General features: G+C 29.9%; 1 protein-coding gene across 5 annotated transcripts in view; it reads left to right on the top strand.

Annotated features, from left to right (window-relative positions):
- Positions 1-12,038, top strand: part of LOC118189745 (BLOC-1-related complex subunit 8) — a 108,811-nt gene that overhangs the window by 40,534 nt on the left and 56,239 nt on the right. For 4 of the 5 annotated variants that reach the window (XM_035360406.2, XM_085823407.1, XM_035360407.2 and 1 more), the window contains exons 5-6: positions 2,920-3,047; positions 8,517-11,579. In XM_035360406.2, coding sequence (XP_035216297.1) covers positions 2,920-3,047; positions 8,517-8,578 — 190 coding nt within the window. In that variant the 3' untranslated portion in view covers positions 8,579-11,579. Of the gene's footprint in view, positions 1-2,919; positions 3,048-8,516; positions 11,580-12,038 lie in introns of those variants that run through there. The other variant, XM_085823408.1, reaches the window with a different exon arrangement.

Raw genomic sequence — 12,038 nt, 5'->3', positions numbered from 1 at the left:
TACTGAATACAAATTGCTGAGCATTTGCAAATAAATAACTAATTACCTTAGCTTCAATTTTTTAAGTACTAAAAGCAAATTATAATTTAAAATTTGCAAAAGTGATTTCTTGTGTAAAGTGAAAACTAAATACATGGCACTAACTAAATAATCCTTATATGCTGTACTACAGGGGTCAGCAACATGCACTTGCAACATGCTGTACTACAGGGGTCAGCAACATAAACTTGAGGCATGTTTGAGATGCATCCGCAGTACTAGTATCTCTAAACAGGAGTAGCCAAAGCAATCACAGCGTAAAAATATTTTGTATCAACTTATAAAAAAGGGAAAAGTTATTGTTACTGTTAGTCTATAGGAATAAAAGTCACATTAGCTTGAGCTTGTTAATTAGGCATTGAAGATGATCATTACTCTATTGTATATATACAGTACAAAGTCTATAATCCGGACTCGTTGGGACTTCAGCAATTCTGGATTAGGGGTTTTTCCGGATTATAGATCATCAATTTAAATCTAGTAAGATGGCATGCATAAATTATACAATTAAAAATATGAAACTGTAATTTATGATATAAAGAGCAATTATGATCTAAAGGGTATTAAAATTTACAAAAAAAACTTAATATTTATTTGTTTACTTTAGTAAACATTTCTATTAATGTAAGTTGTTTAAGTTGCTTCATTTTTTGTGCTAATACTTTCTCTTTAATTCTATAAACAGACATAATTTCTTCTTCAGTTACAAAGTTCCACTGTTCAACTCCTGTAATTGCTGTGTCGAGAATACCAACTAACTTGTTAATCGAAATTTTTTCGTTTTCAATAACATTCTCTGTTACTTTCTTCACTATCGGAAGCATCCACGGGTAAATGCTTTACTGGCTTTACATGCATGTGTAACGGACGCACGCATCAAATGCACATGTGTAAGTTTGTGGCTTTGAGGTCCAGATTATAGATCATTCCGGATAATGGACGTCTGGATTACGGACTTTGTACTGTATTTTAATTTCTGTGGCCTCACAAACATTGTCACAAACCTCATAAAAACAGTGGCTTAAATTTTATGTTGAAATTGTACTGTGAGGTGTATCGTTTTACTAACCTTTTAGTTAGGTTTTATCCTATGTTTTTGGAATTAGGACATCTCATAAATCTGAAGACAAGAATTCATTTGGAGCATTAGAAGGTTAAACATGTTTTAAGTTAATAACAAATTAGTTTTAACCTTGCATGATTTCAGGTTATAAACAGTAGTTTTTGATTACTTAATAAAAGCATATTTATAACTTTTACTAAACGTGGGACAAAGTTATCATATATGTCAGAATGATGAGAGGGCCAGGAAGTTAAAAAAAGTAATAATAACTACTATTGTCCCATTTGAAACAGTATTTATGTATGATATAATTTTTTAATATTTTACAACTTAATAATACCTAAGGCCTAGAATTAGAAATAATAAACTTGCAAAATGATCATATTCTGAAAGCACACTGCAATGACAACATATTTTGTAACTTAGTTGATAAAAATAGTTACCCCTATTCATAGAAAATATGCAAGATCTAGTTATGTTGTTCAACTGCTTTGATTCAGAATATCGAAACAAACTTAGAATGCACTCTTACCATGATTAGCTATATACTTGAAGGTAAGTAATTCCAATTATATCCTTAATTATAATAAACTACCAGAAGAATTGCAGGATTAAATATCACATTAAATTTGTACATACAATAACATTTGCTTGTTTTATAATTTGATTTGTGATTTTATATTGTGCTTTTGATTTAGTTACTACATCCACGTATAATCTTTATTCTGTATACTAAATACTACACATACGATATTTACTTGCATATTTTCCCCATAGATTCTTTTAGCATATGATTTAGAAATTTCTGATTCATCGTAATAGTAGAAAATGTATGCACATATTGGGAATTATTTTAAGTAATTAAAATTAAATTAAAGTAAAAAGAATATTATTAAATTATAGTAAGTATATATTACTAAGTAAAAAGAATATTATTAAATTATAGTAAGTATATATTATTAAGTAAAAAGAATATATAAAAAAGTATGTTTTTAATGTGCTGTGTATATCATTTAAAATGTCCCTACAGAAATGGTATACACTATATATTTTCTCTCTTGGTTTTCAAGAGGTTAAATTAGTAGGAAAAGGGAGAAAATTAGCAGGTGAATATGGAATTTAAAATGTAATTATTTTGTTTATTAATTATTGCAACATTGTTACAGAAAATTTCGAAATTTGATTTTTATTTCAAAAAAAAAAAAAAAAAATGTGTGCACCTTTATGCTTTTAAAATTTTGAATGTGCACTTAGAAGAAGGTTGCTGACTCCTTCTAGACATTATTTATTAAACAAGCAAACCACAGTGAATTTAAGAGTAACTTTTTATCCTATTGAAACAATTTTACTCAGACCAAAAATATAACTGTTTAATTTATGTAGTATGTAAAGTATTTTAGTCCAATAGCAAAAGTTTATCTAGAATATGACAGTACAATTAAATTATGTGAATTACAGGATTATTTAAAATAATGATACTGCAGTGTTTCAGGGAAACATCCCCCCTCCCATGTTAAAGAAGACAGCCATAACATGAATATTTAATGAAAATTATTTGTAATTTTAGGATGCACTGTAGAAACCACTTTGAATTTTATTAGCAAAACATATATGTCATGGGAATGATATCAAAAAATCCTTTAGGAGTTATGAAAATTGCAGTGTTTAGAAGATTTTTATGGTTAAATAAGTCCTGCTGTGTGTGTCTTATCTTTACATATCAGTATTATTTTAAGCTTAATAAATGTTCTACTGTATATATTGTGTTTTCTGATTCTGTAAATTTTGTAAATTCTTTAAATTGTTCTTTATTTTAGTGCTATAAAATCCATGCAGAAAAGTCATGACCATTTTCGTAACATTCATCAACTTATATTACAAGCCATTACTGTAAAACAACGTTTAAATAATGAAGAATCAAAAAAGTCAGACAAGAAGAAGACCAGTATGTATCAGAGATTTTCTGGTTCTTTTGATCTGCCATCTTCCATTTTGCCTTCTGTTACTTCTGGCCTCAGTTCATCTGCTTCCGTTAGTGCTGATCTCAAATCTTCTCCTATCCAAGCAGTAAGACCTTCTTCTGCAGCTTCTTCTCCTAGACGATCTAGGGCTTCTTCTGTGTCATCTGTTCCTTCTCGCTCAGCTCTTACACGACAGCACTCTGCATCCTGTTCACCCACTAAAAAGGATCGTGTCTAATACCTTTTATTTATGCATAATTCACACATTTTTTATTCACCAGTCTTTGTTTTTTTATAACATATGCACTTCACATTTATCTGGAAGTGTAAATAAACTAACTTCTTTGAAAGCTTATCTTAAAATGTAACATATGTATGTATTGTTGTAAAAGCATTTACCTACATCTAAGAAGAATGACTTTTACCTGAGAGAAAAATCAACTGTCATCCCTGAAAATGATATGATACTAATCAATGGTGATTAGAAATTTGAGACATCAAACATTACTTATCACTGCCTTGCATAACCACTTGCACTATGACTCAACTTCATGGTTGCGGTGCTGTGCACTACAATATAACAAGCAGTAAAGTGTCTCATTTACGCCGCTCCACGTCTGCGAGTGCAATCCAGAGCTGTAACTCAGGAAATAAACAATCTCGTTGTTAGGCGACGTGGGCACCACGTTATTTTCATTTTTGCAATAAATGCTTATCGACGTGGTGTTCACATCGCTCGCGGTTTGAGACAAAAGCATCATGACATGCGTAGGACGTCTTTTTAGTGCAAGTGGTTAATGCATAATATTTTATTGGTTATCAATGTATACTTTTACATGGCTGCTCGTTATGTGTTATTTAATTTCTACGTGTATTTCCTCTTGTAGTTCATCATTGACTATTTCATATATTTTATTTGCGTATGTATAATAGTCAGTGTATTTTTATTCTGATAAATTCAGAATTTCTTAGTAAACTGGTATATCTTTATTCCATGTCTCCAAAAAAAGTGCAGTGTTCAGTATTTGTAATGGATGTCTTTCCCCTTCCTTTTCTGTTTTTCTTTCTCCCATTGATGATTGAACTTCCTTAAGGCATATGTTTCTACCAAGCTTAATTGTTAACAGAAATAATGCACATTTCTTTTTTTTTTTTTTTTTTTTTACTTCCTTGTACGAAGTAAAAAGGAAGTATTGTAATCGCGAAAAGTTTCAGGCAACATATTTCAACGAAAATATCCATTTTGACCGCTATCGAATGCAATTTAACGATGTTTTTCCATGATATCTGTACGTAAGGACAGAATAAAATACTCTTTTCCTTCAAAAAAACTATAAAACTGCTTTAAAATAAATTCTGAAGAAAATTTTTCGTGCCGTCTGTATGAACGTATCTACGTACGTACGTACGAATCTCACATAACTCAAAAACGAGTAGCCTCAGAACGTTGAAATATTGTATATCGGACTGCTATGACATGTAGATGTGCACCTCGTACTTTGGTTGCAATTGGCTGCACCAAACGTATATAAATATATTTATATATATATCCACTCTGTTACCCGGCTCAGTGATCTCAGTTTCTTTACTCTTATATGTTTGTAAATTTGTACATTTTTTGCTTTAAAAATGATTGTATTATGTTGTTTTTATCTTCCGGTTAAGGTTTTTATGCCTTTAGTAAATCTGTATGCAATATTTTTAGAATTATCAACAATTTTAAAGTAGTCTAAGTGCCGCTAAGCCTTTTTTTTTATTGCGGTCATTGATTGTTTACATTTGAAACAGCAGACTAGTGGATTTGTTGCCAATCTAGAGAAACTTAGCTTCGCAACAACAAAGATAATGCCTTCATTTATTATTGCCAATTAAATCATGCTTAATCCTTTCTGGAATTTTTTTCGAGGAAATAAGTGTTTAAGATTTACTTCGTAATTTTTAATATAGATATTTTGAGTTTTTATGTATTTTTGCCTTCTCGCGAAGTGAGAACTGAATTAATTGAATGAGAAATACTCAATCGTCTGCGAAAAATGTTTCTTTTTTGTTTTGTTTTCTTAATTTCTTTTATACATCATTCTAGCTTTATTATAGTATTTGAATAGAACATGTGGCAATGATTAGATAATTCTATTCTTTAAATGATATAAATTTTGTGCATTTTGAGTTATTATATGAACGAAATATATAAGTTAACTGTTATATAATTATTGGATTCTATAACAGTTAACTTAGTTTCCGTTATATAATTATTATATAAGTTAACTGTTATACAATTATTAATACTGTTAACCCCTTCCCTGTTTTGCCCGTACGGCGTACGGGCACAGCTTTCGGGCCTTTACTGATTTGCCCGTACGGCGTACGTTCAATCAGATTTCTATTTCGCTTGCACTGTTTCGGCCATATTTTTTCCAATTTTAGTAACAAATTATTCATATAGATGGCGATAGTTGTCCAGTAAATGATAGTTTGCATTTTATTGTCTGATTGGTTCAAAAGCGCGGGTTTTTTCGCATGTTTTGTATCAAAAGACGAATTGTTATCTTTCAGTGTATAGCTTTCTGGTTATATTTTACTAACCGCCTGATAATTGTATTGATGTAAGAGTTGAATAATATATTTTTACTTTTAAATAATGGATAATTCAGAGCGTATGGAGCTAATTTCTTGTGATTCGAACTGTGACTCGGAATCAGAAACTGAATTATCTGTAAATGATAGTAGCGAAAGTTTACTAGATGACCTGGATAGTAGTGACTCTGATAGTAGTACAGATGGAATCAGTCAAGCAAGGCAATATTTTTAAATTAGTTGTGATAATCCTTCGGATCCGCCTCCTAGATTTGCTTTCACTGGAATTCCAAAAATTAACTTGGATATCGATGAGACTAAAGGTAAACTTCAGTTCTATGATGCTTTCATAGACAATTATTTGCTTGACCTGATTGTTTTTGAAACAAATAGATATGCTGAGCAATGCATAAAAAAACGGTACACTTCGTACGCATACCAGGAGCAAAAAATGGACACCAACATTGAAAGATGAATTACATGTGTTTTTTGCTTTGAATATTCTGCAAGGTATTGTAGAAAAGCCAGTTGTTGAGCAGTATTGGAGCAAGAGGTATTCAACATCCACGCCATTTTTTCCAAAAGTGATGTCATATCGCCACTTTCAATTAATTTACAGTTATTTGCATTTTTCAGATAATATCAATTTTGACATAAATTCTCATGAATGTCCAAAATTATCAAAAATATGGCCCGTGCTAAAGCATTTAAAAACTTGTTTCAAAGAAATGATCATCCCTGAACGTGATGTTACCATAGACGAGAGTCTTATGTTGTTCAAAGGAAGGCTAAGTTGGAAACAGTATATTCCTCTAAAGCGATCACGCTTCAGAATAAAATTGTACATGCTTTGTGAGTCGAAGTCTGGATATGTATGGTCTATGATAATATACACCGGAAAAGGAACTGTGTTTGATGAAAGTTACAAACATTTGAGCAAATCTTCGCAGGTAGTTATTACACTTATGCAACCACTTTTACATAAAGGATACTGTCTGACAACTTTTATTCATCTCCTGAAATAGCAGATATCCTCATTAGTTACTGTACAGATATGTACGGAACATTAAAACTTCAAAGAAAGGAAGTTCCTAAAGCACTGTTGACAAAAAAGCTTCAAAAAGGGCAAATGCTTGCTTATTAGAGGGGAAAAGTGTACATTATGAAATGAATGGACAAAAAAGCTGTGTCTCTCATATCTACAATACCTAATCCCGAAATGGTTCAAGTATCCACTTCGACGAATGAAATTAAACGAAAACCTAACGTAGTTATGGAGTATAATAACACAATGGGTGGTGTAGATCGAATGGACCAGAACCTAAGTAATTATCCTGTAATAAAGAAACGAGAAAAGAAATACTACAAAAAATATTTTTTCATCTTCTAGACATCTGTTTATGGAACGCTTGTGTTTTGTATAAAAAGCACGGCGGTAAAGATACGAATTTACAGTTTCGATTAGAAATTATCGATCGACTTATTGAAAGGCATGCAGCAGTAGAAGAAAGAAAAGGCCGTCCTGGATATTTACCAACTCCACTAAGACTAACAAAAAGACATTTTTTAGAGGTTATTCCACCTACAGAGCTTTAAGATATATCACACTAAATCAGATCTTTTTTTTTTTAAAAAAAAGAAGGGTAAGTATGTTTTGTATCAAAACATAATAGTAAATGTAATTGAATTAAAATTGAAAATATCTAAGTAATTGTACTATTTTAATTGTAAATGTAACTTCCCTGTTCTGCATTCATGTAGGGGAAAAAAAAGAAAAAAAAAAAACAACTTGCAGGGAAAAATGATTATTTTCATTAAAGGAAAAAAATTGTAATAAATGCTTAAAAATATTAGAAATGTTAATTTTAATAACATATCTTTACTTAATGTAAAATGAACAAAAAAATGCAATAAAAAATTGTGACATTTTTTTGACCGAATTCTGAAAAAAAAGGAAACTGTCAAAGGGTTAAGTGAATCTAGCACCACAGCGTCGCTATGGTAAACAAATACTAGAGTGAATTTTAAAGAATGCATTTATTCTATTGTGGTTTATGCGCTGTCGGCGAAGTAGATTTAATTCAATCCAATAAATTTAAATGAAATGCAAGAAAAAATGCATATAATTTAATATTCCGTACAAGGAAGTCACATCAGATTTTTTTAATTTTAAGAAATAATGTAGCATAATAATGTGACACTTCGAGATAATACTTTAGCTCCAACTCATGACAAAGGATGGCATGATGCATTTTAAAATTCCAAAACCTCTCATATTCTGGTCTATGTCATGTGTCATGATTTATATACCTAAACAGAAAATTTTTACCTTTTTCTTTTTTTCTGATCACAGATAAGCAGGTTTGAACTTGTATCAAATAAAATTCTTAATTTTTTCTCTATCAGTAATGATTTGCTGTTACTGCTAATAATTGATTAAAATGGTTTGTTATTTCATATTAGTAATTTAAATGTTTTGTTTGTTTTAAATTTTGTCAGATTTAATTATTCTTGATGTTATTTAGGTGTATATGCAGCATTACTGAGTTATCAAAAAAATAAATTAAAATTAAATGCAAACTAAAAATAATATTTAAATTTGGTGCTATCTCCAAATATATATATATATATATATATATATATATTACTTATTTACTAAGTATGCTTTTAAAAATAATTTTGTAATATGGGTATATGTTTCATCAGGAAATCTTTACTCTAAGTTATCATATAAAGCATAAGCTAAACATGATTCAATTGAAAAGTTTTCTTTGCTGAGTTATTTATTAAATTGCATATTACCTTAATCATGTATTTGTTGTTATGTTTTGTATTTAAAGTGCCTAATTTTAATTTGAACAATTCCACCTCATGTATAGCACCAGCAGCATCTCCCTCTACAAGCAACCCTTTGCTTCAAAAATTGCAGGAGTATCCATGAAGGAAAGAATCTTATATTTTTGAAATAATCTAAAAATTTAAGGGAAATATAAGCAGAAGAAATTTTTTTAATTTATAATTTAAATTAAATTGAATTTTGTATCTTATTCTGTAAATGTGTGTTTTTTGTTAACTGCTAAATTATTAACCTTGATTAACATGGTACTATATTTATTTTTTTTTATTTTATGAGAAACTTTTGTTTACTTTTTGAAAAATGATTTGAAATTTAAATGTTATTTAAATTTGTTTTGATACATTAAGTTACAATTTTGGTGTTAGAATTTATATCATCATTTTTAATTATATTAAATTTTAGTCTAAAAATTGCAAGGAAATATGTGAAATTTTAAATATACTTTTCTGATTGTTGTGTATAATGTATTTCTTATTATGAGTGATATTACTTATGAAACTTAACAGCTGTTTCTTTTAATCTTTTATCATTATAATCGTAACCTATCTTGTAATAATTATTTATTAATCATGGAAATACTTAATTTATGTGTATATAAATTTTGGTATAAATTCCGTATACAGTCAAAAGTCGTTAATTCGGACACCCATAATCCGGAATGATCTATAATCCGGACCTCAAAGCTACAAACTTTCTGCGCATGCGTCGCGTTTACGCATGCGCACAGGCGTTTACGAGAGCGCGTAAGACTCTTACGGCTGCGAATATGTTTGTGCGCATGCGCGTTTAATGTGTAACGAAGTAATACGCTAAGCTAAAGTTATCTAATTCAGTTAATGTTGCAGATTGCGTTGTTCCTTAATCTTCGAATTGGATCCGGCTTATTATTTTTTGCAGACTGTTAGAGCAATTTTATAAAAGTAAGCTTGAACTTTCGATTATGTCAAATTGAATTTCCGATATATATTTACTACAAAGCGAAAGTATGTTTTGAAATCCGAAATCTGTTTATCAATTTCACGCTGCTCTGCGGCAGAGGGGGGGGGCAGAAACGTCATTATTAAATTATGATAGATTAGAAAGATTATGTCAAATAGAATTTCCGATATATATTTACTAATATGTAATTTGTATCTACAAAGCGAAAGTATGTTTTGAAATCCGAAATCTGTTTATCAATTTCACGCCGCGGATTGGAAGTTGATCTGTCAGCACTATCCTTATCTTCAGGGCAGTTGTTTTTATTTTATTTGGTTTATAATTCCGTACTAAGTGTAGTATTTTATCTCCGTCTTTGATATGATTTAAATCAAGTTCCTCGTCATTATAATTCGCTTCCGATAGTGAAGAAAGTGACCCAGAGGTTATTGAAAACGAAAACGTTTCGATTGACAAATTAGTCGGTATTCTCAACACAGCAATTATAGGACTTGGACAGCGGAACTTTGTAGCTAAACAAGAAATTATTTCTGTTTAATAGAATTAAAGAGAAAGTATTATCACATGAAACGAAGCAACTTCAACTTACGTTGAAGGAAATGTTTAATAAAGTAAACAAATAAATATTAAGCTTTTTCTTTTTGTAAATTTTGATACCCTTTAGTTCATAATTGTTCTTTATTTCATAAATTACGGTTTTATATTTTTAATTTTGTAATTTCTGCATGCCATCTTACCAGATTTAAACTGATGATCTATAATCCGGAAAAATCGATAATCCGGAATCGCCGAAGTCCCGACGAGTCCGGATTAACGACTTTTGACTGTATTGTATTTATATCAGAGATACTTTATTTGCTGTTTTCTCTTTATCTGATTGTATTAAGTCAAATTTTAAAGAAAATAAATCCTTTCATTAAACGTCAAAATAACATTGTACTGAGTAATAAGTTATGGTATTTCATTGATGGAGTAATGGAGTATTTGATTGCATTCCATTCTCCCTCCCTCTTTTTTTTTTTTTTTTACATTCTAAGGGGGTTGTATATTTGCAAAATGTATATATTATTTGTAAATATATATGTATATATTTGTAAATGTATAAATTATATATATAATTAATAATTCTCACACTTCATGTCTCAACATTTTAATTTTGTGCATTATTCTTACCTTTCATTCTACCTCATTATTTTTTCTCAATTGTTAATACATCATTATCCTTTCCTTTCATTCAGTAGTTGAGTTACATTCTTTCATTTGTTATAAAGGTAAATGTTATTATATATTTTTAATTGATACCTGAATTATTAACAAATCAAATACTGATAATTTTGTCCCAGGAGTTTTATATACATTTTATTATTAATCCCGGCCTGGTGGCACAGTGGTTAGCGCACTGCGCAGCAGCATCACAGGTCTGGGGTTTGAACCCCGGACTGGGCAAGGTCGCCTGAGCCTTTCATCCCTTGATTTCCATCCACACTGGAACATTTGAAACACTGGGGGTCCTATGACAGGCTGACCACTTGTTCAGGGCATATGCTTATGCACCATGGGGCCCATGGTCAAGAATGCACCAGTGAGTGTAGTTTTTTTTAGTATTATTAATCCCATGATTGTTTAGATACATTATATTATATCCAATAAACATATACACATGTGCTTATTGGATGATTGTTTAGATTCATTATATTGTATATGCTTACATTTTTTTTTTTTTTTTTCATTTTAATGCCTGTTGTTTCTTAACATATTTTGAGTTTATAAAAGGCATCTCAGTATGTATTTGAAATAATCTTGGGATTATGAAATTCTGAAGTTCTTGTTTTTGTTTGATATTTGTAAAATTCTGAGTATATAAAATTTACACTGGGATAAAGTTACTGCTATATTTATGGCCCATAATTATAAATTATGCAACCTTAGCTGATGTTATACTCAGCAAAAAATTCCATTGAGCTTTTTAATGGCAAATATTAATATAATTCTGCAGTAACAGTTTCTAGTCATTGTCTAGTCTACAGCTGAATGATGTTCTGCAAAAAATGCTTTTTGGACCCCTCAGATGATTATAAATACTTTATCAATGTTATATTATCTTTATAATACTTGAACTGTGAAATTAAAACATCATGTTAGTGAATCTGCTTCTCTGTTTTTGTGCTGGGTATTCAGACAGAAAATGAAGTACTCTTCTTTGTAAAATTACAGTTCAAATTATAATTTGTCTTTAGTTAATCAATAAAAGATAACTCTCTTAACATAATCTCCTATACTCCAAAAATTAAGTACTTATAGCATTATTCTAGGAATAAAATGTAAACTTAAATGCCTTAAATGATTAATAATGAAAATTTTTAGATTCTTTTTGTTTTAATTATTTACTTATTTTTATTAAATATGGCAAAGTGTTAGTTTAAAAATATTTCACTTGGATAATGCATAAACTTTTAAGGTAATTCAGCTGTAGTTATTCTATCTTACTGCTGTAGATTATGATTATGCACTTATGATTAAAATTAAATTCCATTTCAGTGTTCTCACTCTGTAACAGAATGACTATAACTGTGTCAAAATGATATGAAAAGTTTAACTGATTTCT

The sequence above is a fragment of the Stegodyphus dumicola genome, chromosome 9, assembly GCF_044657685.1.
Source record: "Stegodyphus dumicola isolate Sdum_Otavi_A_Nest chromosome 9, ASM4465768v1".
Taxonomy (NCBI): domain Eukaryota; kingdom Metazoa; phylum Arthropoda; class Arachnida; order Araneae; family Eresidae; genus Stegodyphus; species Stegodyphus dumicola.
The sequence above is the reverse complement of the archived record's forward strand: the minus strand, read 5'-3'. Positions and strand labels throughout refer to the sequence as shown.